General features: G+C 49.8%; 1 protein-coding gene across 2 annotated transcripts in view; it reads right to left on the bottom strand.

Moving 5' to 3' along the window:
* Positions 1-4,496: 4,496 nt before the first annotated feature.
* The window catches only part of si:dkey-30e9.6 (uncharacterized protein LOC564083 homolog), a 39,209-nt gene continuing 24,473 nt past the window's right edge, over positions 4,497-19,232 (bottom strand). Inside the window, exons 2-6 of one of the 2 annotated variants that reach the window (XM_038796413.1) lie at positions 15,966-16,477; positions 11,149-11,233; positions 9,883-10,025; positions 6,086-6,163; positions 4,497-4,671 (exon numbers count right to left, since the gene is read on the bottom strand). In XM_038796413.1, the coding sequence (XP_038652341.1) occupies positions 4,603-4,671; positions 6,086-6,163; positions 9,883-10,025; positions 11,149-11,233; positions 15,966-16,385 (795 nt within the window). In that variant the 5' untranslated portion in view covers positions 16,386-16,477 and the 3' untranslated portion in view covers positions 4,497-4,602. Of the gene's footprint in view, positions 4,672-5,921; positions 6,164-9,882; positions 10,026-11,148; positions 11,234-15,965; positions 16,478-19,232 lie in introns of those variants that run through there. The other variant, XM_038796412.1, reaches the window with a different exon arrangement.

Raw genomic sequence — 19,232 nt, forward strand, 5'->3', positions numbered from 1 at the left:
ACTTTTATTTTAAAGGAATGGTATTTTTGTTGTAAAACACTAAGGAGGGTACTTTATTAGATTTATATTAAAAACAATGAATCCTTCATTGTATCATCACTAATATCAGATAGAGTCAATTTATGAATTTATGATTTTCACTCCCGGGTCAGGAGAATCCCGGTCCCATGAAGCAAACTCCTGGAAACTTGCCTCAGAAGACCTGGATTTTGTTCCGGGAGGTAGGGAGGGTGGTGTGGGGGGTGGAATGGGAGTCAGGCCAGCCACCCCTGTAAACAATCTGGATGCAGCACAGGGGCTGCCACTGCAGAGGCAGCTGGGCAAAAGGCCATGCTCGGTGATCCAGCACTTTATCCCAGCTGTAAGCAAACCCAATAAAACACAAAATAGCCCTTACACCACCACCCCCCCCCCTTTCATACACACTCCCCATGGCCCATCCATGGCAACCAATTCTACACCATGTAAATCTACCCACCCCATGACCCCTTATGCCCTCCATGCCCTGCTACCCATCCATAAGTCCATAAGATGATAAGACGGAGCAGAATTAGGCCACTTGGCCCTTCGAGTCTGCTCCGCCATTCAATCATGGCTAATATTTTTCTCATCCCCATTCTCCTGCCTTCTCCCCATAACCCCTGATCCCGTTATTAATCAAGAATCTATCTATCTCTGTCTTAAAGACACTCAGCGATTTGTCCTCCTCTGCCTTCTGCGGCAGAGTTCCACAGATTTACCACACTCTGGCTGAAGAAATTCCTCCTCATCACTGTTTTAAAGGATCGTTCCTTTAGTCTGAGATTGTGTCCTCTGCTTCTAGTTTTTCCTTCAAGTGGAAACATCCTGTCCACGTCCACTCTATCCAGGCCTCGCAGTATTCTGTAAGTTTCAATAAGATCCCACCTCATCTTTCTGAACTCCAACGAGTACAGACCCAGAGTCCTCAACCATTTCTCATACAAGAAGCTCTTCATTCCAGGGATCATTCTTGTGAAACTCCTCTGGACCCTTTCCAAGGCCAGCACGTTCTTCTTTGGATGTGGGGCCCAAAACTGCTCACAATACTCCAAGTGGGATCTGACCAGTGCCTTATACAGCCTCAGAAGTAAATCCCTGGTCTTGTATTCGAGCCCTCTCAACATGAAAGCTAACATTGCATTTGCCTTCCTAACTGCCGACTGAACCTGCACATTCACCTAAAGAGAATCACGAACAAAGACGTCTGCACTGAACATAGAACATAGAATATACAGTGAAGAAGGAGGCCATTCGGTCCATCGCGTCTGCACCGACCCACTTAAGCCCTCACTTCCACCCTATCCCCGTAACCCAATAACCCGTCCTAACCTTTTTGGTCACTAAGGGCAATTTTATCATGGCCAATCCACCTAACCTGCATGTCTTTGGACTGTCGGAGGAAACCGGAGCACCTGAAGGAAACCCACGCAGACACTGGGAGAACGTGCAGACTCTGCACAGACAGTGACCCAATGGGGAATTGAACCTGGGACCCTGGCGCTGTGAAGCCACAGTGCTATCCACTTGTGCTACCGTGCTACCCACTGTAGGAATTCTATGATTCCCACCCACCCTGCCCCTCAAGAGCCTGCATACTAACAGAGTTAATTTTCTTGTTTCACCATGATTAAAGTTGTAGGGAAATATTGGGGGTAATCTACAGCCCTGGTTCGCCGTCAGAGAAAATGGTGATGCGGGCAGAAAATACAGAGAAAATTAGAAAACCTGATTCTCTCCAGAGAAATCGCGGGCGGGATTCTCCCCTACCCGGCGGTGCGGGGGGTCCTGGCATAGCGGAGTGGCGCCAACCACTCCGGCGTCGGGCCTCCCCAAAGGTGCAATTCCGCACCTTTAGGGGCCAAGCCCTCACATTGAGGAGCTAGGCCCGCGCCGGAGTGATTGGCGCCATGCTGACTGACGGCAAAACCGGCGCCAATGGCCTTTGACGGCCGTCGGCTGGCATCGGGGCTGGCCGAAAGGCCTTCGCCGGTTCGCGCATGCGCCGGTGCATCAGCGGCCGCTGACGTCACCACCGGCGCATGCGAGGTAGGGGGGTTCTCTTCCACCTCTGCCAAGGTGGAGGCCGTGGCGGCGGCGGAAGAAAAAGCGTGCCCCCAAGGCACTGGCCCGCACGCCGATCGGTGGGCCCCAATCGCAGGCCAGGCCACCGTGGAGGCACCCCCCAGGGTCCGATCGGCCCGGGCTCCTCCTAGGGCCCCGGGGGCCCGCTCGCGCCGCCAATCCCGCCGCCACCAGAGGTGGTTGAAACCATGTTAGCGGGATTGGCCTGTCAGCGGCGGGACTTCGGCCATCGCGGGCCGGAGAATCGCCGCGGGGGGGCACGCCGATCGGCGCGGCGTGATTCCCGCCCTCGCCAATTCCCAGGTGGCGGAGAATTCCAGCCACGGCGGGGGCGGGATTTACGCCGGCCACAGGCAATTCTCAGAACCTGCGGGGGGTCGAAGGATTCCGCCCCGCGTTTCCTAATTTTCCACGCCCTCGTCCTTGACATCATGAGGGTCATGCCCACAAAGAGTGAGAACATCACTTTAATGGGTGTAAATAAATTTGAATATGATAAACCAGCCCCTGCCACATGATTCCCCCTCTCACTGCGCATTCAAATTTCACAGACATGATGTCATGTCGGTAATGTTAACAACAGCTTTATAAAAATGAGATTCAGTTGAGAGGATTCTTCCAGGACACAAAGATAAGTGTAGCCCCTGGGGAGAAGAACATGCCCAGGCGGTGCCAGGCAGTGCCATCCTGGCACAGATTGTCACTGCCAGTTTGGCACTGGGCCAACCTTGCAGTGCTAACCTGTGCCAGGGACAATGCCAGGGGCAGGCCCCCTGGGGAGCCATCTGGGGGCATTTCCCGTTATGTGTGGTTAGGAGTGGGGAGGTTGTCATAATATACACCAGTATATCATGGTGCAGACACACACACTGATGGACATACACTAGGACCAATCAACATGCATAACACCGCAGCCAATCACCAGTTAGAGCACACTCACTATAAAGACAGAGGGCATCAGTTTTCCCGCTCATTCGGGATGCAGCCTTTCAGAAATACAGAGCTTACAGCTTACAGCACAGATCCTCACCATGTGCTGAGTGATTAGATTGGTTAGGATAGGCACAGGTCTTCAGTTTAATCTAACATCGTGTTAACCCACAGTAAGAGTATGTTCAACATTTTGTAGTTTAATAAAATAGTGTTGTACTATTTTAAGTGTTGGTGGCCTGTATGTGTTCCACGGATCCAGTGCACCAACACATCAGAGGTGAAGAGTGCTGAAGCCATTGAGGAAGGAACCTACAGGCATGGGGAAGGGGATGGGAGCAGGTAATAAATCAGTACTGGAATGCTGATGATACTTCCGCGTTAGGGAAGGGGGGAGAGGTCCCGATGATTGTGGGGGGTGGGAGGTTAGTGGGCAGTGATTGTACGGGTGGAGAGAGAGTCCGATGATTGTTGGGATGGTGCGAGAGAGATCCCCATGATTGTTGTGGGGGCGGGGGAGGGGGGTAGCACGGTGGCGCAGTGGGTTAACCCTGCTGCCTCACAGCGCCAAGGTCCCAGGTTCAATTCCGGCTCTGGGTCACTGTCCGTGTGACGTTTGCACATTCTCCCCGTGTCTGCGTGGGTTTCGCCGCCACAACCCAAAGATGTGCAGGCTAGGTGGGTTGGCCTTGCTAAATTGCCCCTTAATTGGAAAAAATGAATTGGGAACTCTAAATTTATTTTTAAAATGATTGTTGCGGGGGTGGAGGAGGAAGTTGATGTTTAGTTCTGATCGGGGTATCCTTTAAAGATGACACCCTGATCTCTCTGGAGCGCTCTATCAGGATCCGCCAATTCATTCTTTTTCTTCATAGAGGCTCAAGAGCTGGAGTGAAAACTGATGGCGCAGCTGCAGAGCTACATGCCCTTTTTCAGTCGGAACCTGACAATTATAAATACATAGGTTCCGCCCGTGTAAACTGTTCAAGTAACATTTTATTGCATGATTGTAAATGCGTAATGTTGTAACTTCATCCAGAAATTTGCATCTTATCTACTCAGACACCTGTTTAACAACAACAACAACTTGCATTTTCAAACCTCAACATCTGTGTTAGCATTGAAGTATATTTGGAGGTATTTCTCTTAAAAAAGTGCCAGGAAAACATTTGCTTGCTTCGCGAGGAAAACACGTTGAAGACACGTCTGTTTTTGTAACAGAGGTCAATTGGTGGAATGATATGATCAGCATTGCTCCGTGAAGAGACTCCGCTTTTCACAACACAATCAGCTTTATTTTATCTATGTGTGGTGGTGTAAAATGGGTAGCAGTCAATCGGAAACTTGTCTTACTTATTCCAATTTTTATTTCCACATAGTTGAAGAAAAAAAGCTTGGCAGACAAGGAAAATCTTTGACTGTGTAATTAGCTGAATAAGCAACATATCCACGTGACACATTATTAAGGTTAACAAAAAAGTACTGTCCTAATATATATTTCGATTGGTGTAATTTATTTTACAATTTCCTAATACTTTGCTTAGCATTAACACAGATTGTGTTGCAGTGCTACTGTGCTATTTTAATTCTTGCTGAATCATTGATATCCATTGGTTGACTATGGCGCATCTGTTGCTCCTGAAAAAGATGAGAATAAGTTAACATGTACAGTACAGCAACACATGAAATCAGGGGTGCCCTTGGCTTTAGAGACTTGAGATCTACTTTTTGGACAGTCATCCTCGCACAATCTACCAGCATGGTTTTCCCACTCATCCCCACAGGCACATTCAAACATGTTGCACACTATAGGCCTTATACTGCCTCTCTGTGGATAAAAAGAAGAAAAATGCACCAAGAACACTCCTGCACTTTATACTGCAAAGATTTTCTCCCTTAAAGGTGTTTGTACTTTTGTGGTCCCCAGTTCCAGCCTTCTTTTCTCCAACATCAACACGGAAAACCACAGCCAATTTGCACATAGCGAGCTCCCACAAAGAGATTTTGTGATAATAACCGGATAATCTTTTTTTGCTTTTTGAGGGATAAATAATGGTCAGAAAATCAGAGGTAACTCCTTTCCTGCTCTTCTTTGACTGGTAACATGGGATTGATTCTGTTCACTGTACATGACAGATGGCCTGGGTTTAACATCTCCCCTGAGTCCTCCCCCAGAACTACACTGTAGTGTCAGCCTAGATTTTTGTGTTCAATTCTTGAACCAGGAATGGAGCCCACAACCTTCGGACAAATAAACTGCTGAATTTCCAACAGTAAATTACATCGGTGACCACACTTCAGAAATACATAGGGGCTCATTGGACAGATTATCGATTGGGCGAAGAAGCACAAAGAAATTATGGGATTGATTTGGGGTAAATAACTCCAGATTTGGTTTATGCCCCATGGAACCAGGAAAAGAAGATAATACTCCAGTTCAAAATGACAGACAAATGTAAGGCCATTATTCCTTATGCTGCCTCTCCAGCCACAGTTCATGGCATTACACAGCACTTTGGGATACAATATCCGGTTGCCTGTGTAAATTTTGTGGAAAACTGGCAGGAGCATGGAGCGTAAGCGGCCTCTGTGGAACTCTCACCTGTTCTTGCCTCCCATCACTTGGATGGAATGGTCTGTACAAAATGACTTGGGCTTAATTGTACTTTTATGCGATAGTATAAAATGTGCAATCGCAAATCAGCAGCCATTTTACAGCTCTTCAATCAAAATAAAACTGAGAGGTATATAAACAGGCTACCAACTCACCATTACCTGGTACATAAAGACACAATCAACCCCCAACGCATAAATTGCAAAATGTGCAATGGAATAAGTAATAAACGTTCACACTCCGTGGCCTTCAAAATTAATTCTCCAACAGAAGATCAAATGTCGTCAAACCACTTTTAAAATTGTCTGAGAATGCCTATGTTGTGGAAGTAAATCTGTTATGCCTGAAAATGTTGTGGCTTTGAATAATTATCCTAAAATAATGCATTGTGAAAGAATACAGCATGATATATGTTGAGTACTCCAGCTGTTCACCCACATTTTGCCAAAGCTTTGTAACTTTTTCTTCCACTCGGTCCATGAAGGCGCTGTGTGCGCCTCGATTCCTTCTGTGTCTCTGGAAAGGAATTAAGATGATACAGTCATGCTTCATGCAAATAGATACCACTGCAAAATTGTGCTCAGACTACATTTGAAAGAGAGATGAAAAGTTTTCACACAAACTCCAAGGATTGAATTTTTAAATAGCCACAGAGGTGGGAGTGTAGGCAGATGGGCCCTCTATTTCCTAATACTGTCTGTGTGCTGGTCTGCTGCCATATTCCCACCTCTGGGAACAGCTAAATGGGCATCATTAAGGGTCTATTGAACCCACTCTAATGATACTGACTTGAATTTACCAGTTTAACATATGGGCCCTTCACTAAGCCTGAAACACAGCCCAGAGATGGACTGCAGGAGCCACTGTTGCATCCACTGTTTTTGAGGTGGCCTGTGAAGTGGTTCCCTGTCCACCATACCAATTTGGTAGCTGTTTTAATTTCACCTTTCTAAAGAAATCCATTCGTCCTCCATCTTGAGACACCCTCCTTTCCTAAATCTTTATCTGATGGTGGGGCTGTTGAGCTCTCAGGACTGGACAGCCTCCTTTTGGCCCTGCAGCCTCAGTGGTCTTCCCGTCGTCCTTAACTGGACAGCAAGCATGCTGCCCCCTGGACGCTAATTGACCAGCTCGTCATAAATCTCCTCGCGGGTCAGGCACCAATGTGATGCAAGGCTGTGATGCAACAACATGCCCACCTTCAGGGACAGGACTTCAGAACTAAAATTCAGCCCCAAATGTCAGAAATGTGTTGAATGACTGCCTGAAAAATTAAACGCTGATTGACGAGACCATCAATTCACACGACACGTGGTTAGAAGTGAACAGTGGTTTTAATCGTCTTACAACAGAGCCTGCCTGTGATGAGATGAACTCCAGATGAACTGGCAGGCAGACTCTCAGCATCAATCTTTATACTTCCGGTTAGGGGGTGGAGCCATGGGCAGAGCCAAGGGTGGAGCCCAGTAAAAGCTCCTCATCTCCCCCTATGGGTAGAGCCGCGCAACTACACGTGATCCCATACAATATACAGGCTCAACACATGTTGTACAATACAGTGTGGATTATTAATATTTATAATTCACCACATTCACCCCCCCTGAAAAATAATCAAGTCCGGCGGGGGTGATGGTTTACAGATTGAGTCTGTCCGGTGGTCGAGTTGTCCGTTGTGATTGGTGGAGCACCGGGGTTGCAGCCCCTTCTGGTGGCTGGATGATCACGGTCAGTTGGGATACGATGGCGGACTCCGGGGGCTCAGGACTCCGTTTTCCACGACATAGCCGAGGGTGGCTAGTCTGGTCATGCGGAAAACTTCAGGGCCGTCTGGAGAAATCGATTGAGGTTGGCATCGTGGTCCTGCTGGTCATAGCCGCAGATGATGACGTTATCCAAGTACGGAAACGTGGCCCGCAGTCTGTACTGGTCTACCATTTGGTCCATTGCTCGTTGGAACACCGAGACTCCATTCGTGACACCAAAGGGAACCCGGACGAAGTGGAAGAGGCGGCCATCGGCCTCGAACGCCTTGTAGTGGCGGTCCTCTGGGTGAATTGGGAGCTGGTGGTATGCAGACTTCAGATCCACCGTGGAGAATATGCGGTACTGGCCGATCTGGTTCACCATGTCTGCAATCCTGGGGAGGGGGTACGCATCAAGGAGCGTAAACCGATTAATGGTCTGACTATAGTCTACGACCATGTGGAATTTTTCCCCGGTCTTGATGATCACAACCTAAACTGGCTTCGATGATCCCCTCACATAGGAGCCTCCGGACCTCGGTTCGGATAAATACCCTGTCCTGTAGGCTGTACCGCCTGCTGCGAGTGGCTATGGGTTTGCAGTCCAGAGTGAGATTGGCAAAGAGAGGAGGGGGGGAGATTCTCAGCATGGCTAGGCTGCAGATAGTGAGTGGGGGTAGGGGTCCGCCGAAGCTGAGGGTGAGACTCTTGAGGTTGCACTGAAAATCGAGTCCCAGTAAAAGTGGGGCGCAGGGTTCGGGCAGGACGTATAGTTGAAAATTTGAGTAACTAGTGCCTTGGATCGTTAGGGTCACGACAGTGCGCCCTTGGATGTGAACAGAGTGGGAGCCCGAAATGAGGGAGATAGTTTGCCGTGCAGGAAAAACAGGGAACGAACAGCGTCTTACCAGATCTGGGTGTACGAAGCTCTCGGTGCTCCCGGAGTCGAAGAGGCATGGTGTACTGTACCTGTTGACTTGAACGGTCATCATTGAGTTGCGGAGGTGTTTTGGACGCGCCTGGTCCAACGTGACTGCGCCGAGTTGCGGGAAGTCGGCGGCTCGGTCCGCTGTGTTGGGGTGGCCCCGTGGTGAATGCCAGCTGAGGTCGCAGTCTTCGATCAGATTTTCTGAATTTGGAGAGGATGGAGCCCAAGATGGCCGCCCCCGTGGATCGCACGTGGCAAGCGGCGAGGAAGGTGGCATCCAAGGTGGCGGCCCCCATGAGTCGCACGTGGTCGGCCGCGTGGTGGGGGTCCGCCAAGATGGCAGCCCCCATGGGTCGCACGTGATGGGTGGGGGCGGAGTCGAGGTACAGGCCGCAGCGTTACGGGCCCTGCGGGCTTGCAAATTCAGAGAACGAGTGCTTTGAGCCGCGGGAGGGTTAGAGGCTGGGGCTTTCTTCGCCAGACACACTCTGGCATAGTGTCCTTTGCGACCGCAGCTGCTGCAGGTCGTGTTGCGGGCCGGGCAGTGCTGCCGCGGATGCTGGGGCTGGCCACAAAAGTGGCAGGCTGGGGCAGCATAGTGGCTGGGTGGCCGCGCGGCGCAGCCCTGGGGCAGTCGCTGGTCGGGGGCCCATGACAGGCCGCGGAGTCCGCAGGGAACGGGGTGATGCTGCGAAACGAGACCTCCATAGTAGTAGCGAGTTCAACAGTGTCTTCTAAATTTTGGGCCCCCTTCTCAAGCAGTCGCTGGCGCACCTAATTGGATCTGAGGCCTGCAACAAAGACATCGCGGACAGCAAGTTCCCTATGTTCAGCAGCATTTACAGCCTGGTAATTACAGTCCGGGATAAGGCTTTTAAGTCTCTTAGAAATTCGTCTAGCGATTCTGTGGGGCGCTGGCGGCGAGCAGTAAAAACCTGGCGCGCGTAGACCTCATTGACCCGCCTCACATACATTCTGTCGAGTAGGGCCAGGGCCTCTGTATATGAGCCGGTACAATTTAACTGAGTAGATATACGATGGCTCACCCTTGCGTGAAGTAGGCTGAGTTTCTGCTCGTCCGTCGTTTCTGTGGTGCTTGCTTCAGCCAGGTAGGCCTTAAAACATCGGAGCCAATGTGAAAAGATTTATTTCGCCTCTGCATCCTGTGGGTCGAGTTCCAGTCGATCAGATTTGAGGGCTGATTCCATAGTCGTTCCTTACTGTTTCTTAAGACAATTAAATTGATGAGACCATTCATTCACGCAACACGTGGTTAGAAGTGAACAGTGGTTTTAATCGTCTTACAACAGAGCCTGCCTGTGACGAGATGAACGCCAGATGGACTGGCAGGCAGGCTCTCAGCATCAAACTTTATACTTCCGGTTCAGGGGAGGAGCCATTGGTGGAGCCATGGGCGGAGCCAAGGGTGGAGCCCAGTACAAGCTCCTCATCTCCCCCTATGGGTAGAGCCGCGCAACTACACATGATCCCATACAATATACAGGCTCAACGCATGTTGTACAATACAGTGTGGATTATTAGTATTTATAATTCACCACACTGACCGTATAGGAAGCTGATTTTTGTGGCCAGGTTTCTTTCCTCATGCTAAGTTGAGAGTCCCATTTCAGTTCCTCAGCTTTGTGAGTCTCAATACTTTGAGAATGTGTGCCCTTTAGCTGCTTGGCATCTGGGAGAAGCTCATGAGCTAGTAAAAGAAAGAAAACATAATTTGGTTAATGTATGATTCATCTGTCGTCAGTCCAATAGATTTTCCATAGCATTGCTCAGGTGGTTATTGGCGTCGTCTTTCAAATGAGATTTAAATCAAAGCCCGGACTGCCCTTACAGGTAGATCTAAAAACCCCAAAGCCCTATTTCAATATATCATAAACATGTTTACTGGCAGCCAGTCAGGCTGGGCCGGCAGCAGCACCTTTGGAGTGGCTCGAGACATATACTGGAGGCTTCCGGTGGTAAGCAGAAAGGGTTATTGATAAAAGGCAATGGCAGATAAATAACAGGCACAGAACACTATATTCAGATCGTTACTCTTCAGCTCCCTTGTCCACACTGCCCTGGGGCCCTGCTCCTAGGGTCCGTGCAAACTCTGAGTTTCCTGAGGTTCGTGCACTCCCACACATTTGGTCCTGAGCCCATCGCATGGTCAGTGAACTCGACCCCTTAAAGGGCCCACCTTACCACATCCCTTCCCCCTTAAGTCCCTTAATTACACTTTCCCATAACTGTACAAAAGTCACAATTGTTAACAGGGACAGCCGAGGAAAGAGAGTCCATCAAAAAGCCATTTGGTCCGGTGCCCTACGGGTTCTCCTGGGCCTCTGAAGTCCAGCTATAGACTCGGCACTCCTATGGGCGATTGGGAAGGAGGGGCCCCCTAGGCTGAGGCAGAATGACCGTCCATGATCCCCAGAGGAACACGCTGCCTTCATATGTCAACTCGCTTTAGCGAGTGAATTAAGGCCTCACCAGTTCAGACTTCCCGTATAGCCAGCCAGATTGTGCTCCGGTTTTCTCCCACAGTCCAAAGATGTGCAGGTTAGGTGAATTGGCCATAATAAATTGCCCCTTAGTGTCCAGGGATGTGCAGGTTAGGTGGGGTTATTGGGATCGAGTGGGGGAGAGGTCCTAGGGAGGGTGCTCTTTCAGTGGGTCAGTGCAGACACGATGGGCTGAATGGCCTCCTTCTACACTGTAGGAATTGAAGGTAGTTTCTCAGCTATAAGCACAGGCACAATTGCAAATGTTTGCTCCAATCATTTGTTACATTGGGTTCATGTTGATTTCCTGATGTATTGCTATTTATATACCTCTGTTTAAGTCCTTTGATTTGAGCTTCAGATTGAATGGGTCCCTGTCAAAACTGGTCACAAAGCCTGGGATATTGGTGTCATACTAACAATAGAAGGAAAAGACAGGTATTATAATCATTGCATGTAGTTTGAAGAAATAAACATACTTTATAACCATGGCAACCTTTGTACGTGACCACAATGCAAAACATAAGGTAGGCATAAAAATTTGTGCCAAAGAATACAGCGTCATGGCAGGATTCTGGTACTGCAATTTACCACATGCTTAAAGGTATGGGTTTACAGCTGGATTGCCCACCCCCCATGGTGAGATCCTGAAACAGAAAAGGATAAGGTATTATTGGGAGAGAACAGGGCATTGAGTACAGTTTTAGACAGCAAAGAGCTTGCATAGCTAAATGTGATGTGCTATGGTGTATTCTGTGCTGTAATTTTCCCTTTGTTCCACACATTGCTTGAATGGAAATTTAAGGTTGGAGAGGTGAATTCCGGGTCACGGGTTCTTGCGTCCAAACTGACCTGGAAACACCATGATAGTCAAAAAAGCAGCATCAGTGACGACTGCATCTCCAGGGTGCCCACTTCAAACAGGTGATAGTCACCTTCAAAATGCAAATCAAGGCCCCAGGGGCTGTTTAGCACAGGGCTATTTCGCTGGCTTTGAAAGCAGACCAAGCAGGCCAGCAGCACGGTTCGATTCCCGTAACAGCCTCCCCGAACAGGCACCGGAATGTGGCGACTAGGAGCTTTTCACAGTAACTTCATTTGAAGTCTACTCGTGACAATAAGAAATTTTCATTTCAATGTCAATTTTAGTACTCTAACACATTGATAATCACTGAGTTTACTCAGTGCTGAACATACTACACACAGTTGTTTGGGGTTTTCAGCTGTCGACCAAGAGACTGGACCATTAATTTTTTAAAAAAAAAATAAATTAAGAGTGCCCAATTCATTTTTTCCAATTAAGGGGCAATTTAGCATGGCCAATCCACCTACCCTGCACATCTTTGGGTACTCCACACGGACAGTGACCCAGAGCCGGGATCAAACCTGGGACCTCAGCGCCGTGAGGCAACAGGGCTAACCCGCTGTGCCACCGTGCTGCCCTGACTGGACCATTAAATGACATTCACTGAAATGCAAGAGGCCATTTTAGTTTCAGTGGAACCAGATTATTCCCAGTTCGGTCACAATCTGCTTCGCTGCTAACACATAAGTTATCTACGACTGGCTTAATTTGAAGATGACTGAAATATATAAATTCCTGCTCAGCGAGCAGCAAATTGGCGTCGGCAACTCACCAGTTCCACTCAGATGAGACATGAGGGGCGCGATTCTCCGCTACCACGCAGCATCGGGAAGGCCATTGTGAACTCAGCCGAGTTTCACGACGGCGTCGGAGGCCGCTCCTCGCCCCCTATTCACCCCCCCCCAAGGGGGCTAGGAACAGCATTGTGAGAAACTCGGCTACCGGGCCTTGACGCTTGCGTCAAAGCGGCGCGCCGAGAATGATGCCAACGGCGGCGCCTAAGTGACGTCAGCCACGCATGCGCTGGTTGGCCGGCTCCAACCCACGCATGCACGGTTGCCGTCTTCCCCTCCGCTGCCCCGCAAGACGTGGCGGCTTGATCTTGCGGGGCGGCGGAGGGGAAAGATTGCGTCTCTTGGAGACGCCGGCCCGACGATCGGTGGGCCCTGATCGCGGGCCAGTTCCCTCCCGAGCACGGCCGTGGTGCTCAATCCCCTCTCCGCCCCCCACAGGCCCCAAACTTACCTTTCACGCTATGTTCATGCCGGCAGCGACCAGGTGTGGTTGCCGCCGGCGTGAACAGGTCGGGAACGTCAGGCCGCTCGGCCCATCCGGGCCGGAGAATCAGCGGTCGCCGTGAAAAACGGCAAGCGGCGATTCCGCGACACGCCATTTTGGAGGGGGTGGGAGAATCGCGGGGGGTGCCAGGGCGGCGTGTCATGATTCGTCCAGCCCTCCCGCAATTCTCACACCCGCCGTGGAGAATTCTGAATGGACTTCAGGCCGACATTTTTAGTTGCCCGTTTCATGCCGGACTCTAGGTGAGCTGAATTTTTCCCCACTCTTGTTCGAACATAGAAAAACGCCTCACAGGTATATAACAGATACAAGCAGTCTGCCGGTGCTGGCTGGAAATAAAGTTGCTGATGAAATGTACTGAAATAAAAGCGAAATACTGCAGATGCCGGAAATCTGGGGCAAAATTCTCCGACCCCCCCCAACGGGTCGTAGAATCGCCAGGGGGGTGGCGTAAATCCCACCCAGCTTCCCCGCGATATTCTCCGGCCTCCCAAAAATCCCGTCAACGTGAATCGCGCTATCCGCCTCGGAGAATGTCCAGGACCAGCGCGACGCAATGGGCCCCGGGGCCACCCCAATTCTCCAGGCCGGATGGGCCGAAGTCCTGCCAACGTGACCATGGGTCAGTGTGGGGCAGCCGCCGGTGAAGTGACGCATGGCCGCAGGTGGTGGTGGGGGTGGGGGGGTCACAGGAGCCATTGGAGTATGCATGCTGGGGGCGATGGGGTGGGAAGGGGGAGGGAGGGGCTGGGGAGGAGGGGTGTGGGGGTTGGGGTGGGTGCGTGCCAGGGACGAGAGGGGGGAGGATGGGGAGGGTGCGTGCTGGGAAGAACGGGGGGGGGGGGGGGGGGGGGTTGGGGAGGAGAGGGTGGGGTTGGGCAGGGTGCATGCCGGGGAGGGTGAGGGTGTCCGCCTGGCCGTGTGCCAGCTGATAACAGTCGCGACCATGCAGACCATGGCACCTGGATGCGGGGACGGGGGATGGGCAATGATGACATGTCACCTATCCCCCCCCACCTCCACCCCCCAACCACTGCAGGCCGTTATGTTTGGTCATCACCCAACGATGTTAGCCGCCGTGGCCTGGGCCATGGACGCCGCCTGCACGGAAAGCCCTGCACTAACCCCACACAAGGCTCCACCGCGGACGCCACCCGTGCGGTGTCAGCCTGGGTGGCACGCATGACCGGCACCACTCCCTGCTCCTGCACGCTGGTCGACTCCTCCACCTTTGTCTGCAGCTGCCGCAAAGCGGCGGTTACCCCCTTCGGTCGTCCCTTGGTCCTTGACTGCATCGGGTCTATGGGTGTGTGTGGTAACTCCAGGAACCCGGGACACGTCTGGGCGTAAGATGGTTGCCTGCGCCGGGCTGCCCTCCGACCGCCCGGCCCCGCAGCTGCTCCTGCCTCCACCTGCTCATCTCCTCATCTGCACCACTCCTCATCCGACCCAAAGTCCGGGGTCCCCTGGAGTAGTGATTCCTGCCCATCCGCCCGCTGTGTGTGGGTTTCGTGGGTCAGCTGCTACGGGTGTCTATTAGTGTGGCTGCCCTCCTCGTTGCTGGGTGTGGCCCGCCTGGTGCTCCAGGTCTGTCCCTGGCTCGTGGCCGCCCTGGAATGTCCAGGTCGTCGTATGCCTGATGGGCCGGGTCTGTTCCCCCTTCCCCCCCATATCCCCCTTCCCCCATATCCCCCCTTCCCAATGTCTCCCTTCCCCATATCCCCCCTTCCCCCATATCCCCCCAATATGGGGGAAGGGGGGATATGGGGGAAGGAGGGTTATGTGGGAATGGGGATATGGTGGAAGGGGGAGATGGGGGAAGGAGGGATATGGGGGTAGGGGATATAGGGGAAGGGGGTATATGTGGGAAGGGTGGATATGAGGGAAGGGTGGATATGGGGGAAGGGGGATATGGGGGTAGGTGGAAAGGGGGGCAGGCAGTGTGGGGTCTCACATGGCGCTGCGCGGCGTGCGGCCATTTTGCTGGGTCTTTGGGGAGGGGGGCGTCTTCTGTGCAGTGACGCCGTGCGCCGTCGTCCATGATGGGTGCAGCCATCGCGAATGGGCGTCACGCCGCTACTAGCCCATTCCCAGCCGGAGAACTCGTGACATTTCGAGGGGCCCGACGCCGGATTGTTTAGCGCCATTTTTGGCGCTGGGTTCGGGCCATCACGCCGAACTTAAAAACAGAAAATGCTGGAATAACTCAACATTCAAATATCTCTCTGTAGGGACTCTGATGGGGAGTCATACAGACTTGAAACATTGGATGGAATTTCCCGAGTATTGGAAAAGACCCGTAGTGGGCAGGAAAAGCAGCAGTTTAGAGGCCTGATAATTATATGCTCATGTATGGAAATTATGTCCCCGATCTTGAAGGTTGGGAATTCTATTATGTCGCTGGTGGGGGGAGGGGACAATTGCAATGTTTTGGATGAGAATCCAGCCGAGGGAGACAAAGTTTCAGTATAGGGATGAAGTGCTGTCGGAAATGGGTAATATTCTCGGTGTTGGTAATAAGTAATTGTGGGAATAGATTATATGCGAGGATTGAAGTTCAGCTCATGTCAAGCTGGAGACAAAGAGCAGTGCATTGTTAGTTGAGCCTGATTGCTATCTAAGGTTTCGGTAAATCAGGGTGTGGCGTAGCATGTTTCTTGCAAAGGGTGTGCAGCATCACTTCAGTCTTAGCAATGTTGAGTGAAAAAATGCTGCCTCACCGACAACTTGGTGAACAGAAAGGCAATTGACAGGAAATGAGGGTGTAATGAAGGTGTCTTGGAGATGAGGGTATAATGAGGAGGTGAATGGAAGACCTCAGACATCCTCTGGACACCAAAGATGACAACACTTTCAGGAGTGGATACTTAAGCTGGATTTCAGCACATTCTCATGTGCATATTTCCAACTGTAACACATCCCTCCGATTGGAGGGTGGCGGTCTCCCTATTTCACAATTAGAATAATACTAAATGGTAAATACCTGTCTGAAATCATGTGGTTTTAAATCTTTAAAAGCACCAGCCGCATACTTTCCATTCTTCACAAACATAATCTTAGCTTCAAATGGATCAAGGATTTTAAACCTGCAGACAAAGTTTGAAGTATTTTTCTTCAGAACAACTTCTGGAAATAAAACCTTTCCACTTGTTTCAACCTTCTTATAATCTTTTGACGTGTTTCTTTTTTTCCGAGTCACTTTCTCATTGAATATTGCTGAGGACGTGTAGAATTGTGGACTGAAGTCTGGAGGTTTCCTGTTCCAGACATCGTGCAGTGGTTGTGGTTTTGGATGAACATAGCTTTTGCTTCTGGTCACAGCCAGGCTCTGCCTCGCAGTAAAATTGATTTTTTGCAAAAATCCAAAGGAGGGTTCACTAAACAAAGCGATCTTTGGATCCATTTCTCTCTTTGTTTGCCACTTGTTTCATTGACATCCCACGGATAAACATTGGCTCTGGGGTATTGAGTTGCTCGAGTAATAATGAAATTCTTCTGCAAGAGGGGAAGAAAATGTTAGGAATATTTTATAAGGTCTGGCACATATAGGGTTAATGGAGGACTGAGTACAGTGGCGCCCACACAGTGATGTAAGAGAGCACATGACTGCACCCCGAGTCATTTGATTATTGGACAGAGCCCTGTGTCCCAGCCAGTATGGAAACTGCTCTCAACTTGTGCCTTAACCTGCGTATTTGTAAATAGTTCTAAGAGTCAATAAAGACATACTGTCAATCTACATGTGACTATGATGAAGACTTCTTCAGACCTACCAAATTGTATCAAACCCTACAACATGATGGCAGCTTGTGGGAAAAAGCAAAACCTCAAGAAAATACAGAGAAAAAGTTAAATGCTGGAAGACTGAGGGGAAAAAAAATCAGCAAAGCAGTCTGACTCGAAAAGAAGCTCCAGAAGCAGTGGTGCAGAGGTCAAATCACCAGGACAAAGTTCCAAAGAAAGGCATGGAAGCTGAAGGAGGATATTTATAATTCCTTTCTGCAGTATAAGACTCCACAGAATTTCTTGGAAATTCAGCTTCAATTCCCAGAGCGCAGAGTCAGCAGACCTAGCAGAGTTGAGCTAAAGCTTTTAAATTCCAGGATAAATGAAGTCCTGAGAAATGTTTATTTTGTTAAGTGGTCAGGAATTGCAGCTTTAAAATGCTGTCAGAAAAGCCAGATTTCTAAGTTGCTGCTGGAACATGTGGCAAGCTCCAAAAAGAGATGAAAGGTTCCGACAGAAATACTACTTCTAAACTCGGCCGAGAGCAACGAAAAGCCAAGATTTGTCGAGTTTGTGACTTTATAGTAAAATGCTAAGCAAGATAAATCTCCGGGCAGCCAATCCAGGCAGTCATTGCTGAAAATATTTTTTCAAGCTGAGTGCAATTGCCACAGATCTAGTAACCCAGAAACCCAAGGTTATTCTCTGGGGGCCTGGGTTCGAATCCCACCACAGAAGATGGTGAAATTTGAATTCAATAAGAAAAATCTGGATTTAAAAGTCTGACCATAAAGCGACAGTCGATGGACTTCTAAACCCATCTGGTTCATTGATGTCTTTAGGGAAGGAAAGCTGCCTTCCTTTCTTGGCCTGGTCTATATGTGACTCCAGACCCACAGCAATGTGGTTAACTCTTAAATTCCCTCTAAACAAGGTGAATTAGGGTGTAGGGGGCAGGGGGGGGGGGGGGGGGGGGGTGGGGGGGGGGGGGGTGTAGAATGAGTGTAGGCCTAGCCAGCGATGCTCACAAAGTGCTTTACATTGGTATACTGTACAAGTCAAAAACTTTGAAATGGGTAGAAGGCCCAAAGATTATCCTTAAATCATAGAATCATAGAATTTACAGTGCAGAAGGAGGCCATTCGGCCCATCGAGTCTGTACCGGCTCCTGGAAAGAGCACCCTACCCAAGGTTAACACCTCCACCCTACCCCCATAACCCAGTAACCCCACCCAACACTAAGGGCAATTTTGGACACTAAGGGCAATTTATCATGGCCAATCCACCTAATCTGCACATCTTTGGACTGTGGGAGGAAACCGGAGCAGCTGGAGGAAACCCACGCAGACACGGGGAGGATGTGCAGACTCCACACAGACAGTGACCCAAGCCGGAATCGAACCTGGGACCCTGGAGCTGTGAAGCGATTGTGCTATCCACAATTCTACCATGCTTGAGGTGGAGACTGCACAGGCATGCTTCTTGGATGAGGTCAAAGACCTTGGTTTCTTATTTTGGAATGTATATATTTCAGTCAATGGCAATTTAGCAAATTTTAAATTGAACACAGGAGCCAGCATAATAATCCTGTTGGACAAAGAACTGTGGTTAAAATACCATGGGCTTCAAACAACAGACATACCACTTTATGGGCCCAGAGGCATCTGACTTCCAATCAGAGATATTCTGGAACCACCAAGTATGGCCACAAACAAACCTTCGAGCTGATGTTTGTCCTCCATAAGTAGCCTGTCTCTGTTGTTATAAAATCAATTTCCAATTCTCTGTGTGCGAAGTTAGCAGATTATGGAGATTGTAACACTTAAGATCAAGGATGGTTCACTGTTTATTACATTTGTACTTGCCGAGTAACCTGGGAGAGGCCCTTGTGAAGTGTGATAGATCACCAGATCTGTTCAAGGGTCAGTTCTTAGGGATTCATTTTTTAATCAGTCAGTCAGTTTTAATCCAGGAGAGATCTCCAAAGGAAATCCCAGGTACTGGACAAAAATAGGGGTCAGAAACAGGCCCCTGTGAATTTGAGAAAAAAGAAAGGAGCAGAGAAATAGGCTCAAATTTAAAGAAAGGGCTAGAGGGACATACCTTAAGTGAAATGGACTTAGGAAAAGCCCTGATAATCAAACAGAGCTCAGAAGAATTCCTAATGATCTCTGGCCCCAAGTTACCCCTTTGACCGGCGGTGTTCTGCTTGGTGTAATAATAATCTTTATTGGTGTCACAAGTTGGTTTACATTACAATGCAATGATGTTACTGTGAAATTCCCCTAGTCGCCACACTCCAGCACCTGTTCGGGTACACTGAGGGAGAATTCACAATGTCCAAATCACCTAACAAGCACGTCTTTAGAGACTTGTGGGAGGAAATTGGAGCACCCGGAGGAAACCCACACAGACACGGGGAGAATGTGCAGACTCCGCACAGAGAGTACCCCAAGCCGGGATTCAAACCCGGGTCCCTGGCACTGTGAAGCAACAGTGTTAACCTCTGTGCTACCGTGGCACT

Source organism: Scyliorhinus canicula, chromosome 5 (assembly GCF_902713615.1).
Source record: "Scyliorhinus canicula chromosome 5, sScyCan1.1, whole genome shotgun sequence".
Taxonomy (NCBI): domain Eukaryota; kingdom Metazoa; phylum Chordata; class Chondrichthyes; order Carcharhiniformes; family Scyliorhinidae; genus Scyliorhinus; species Scyliorhinus canicula.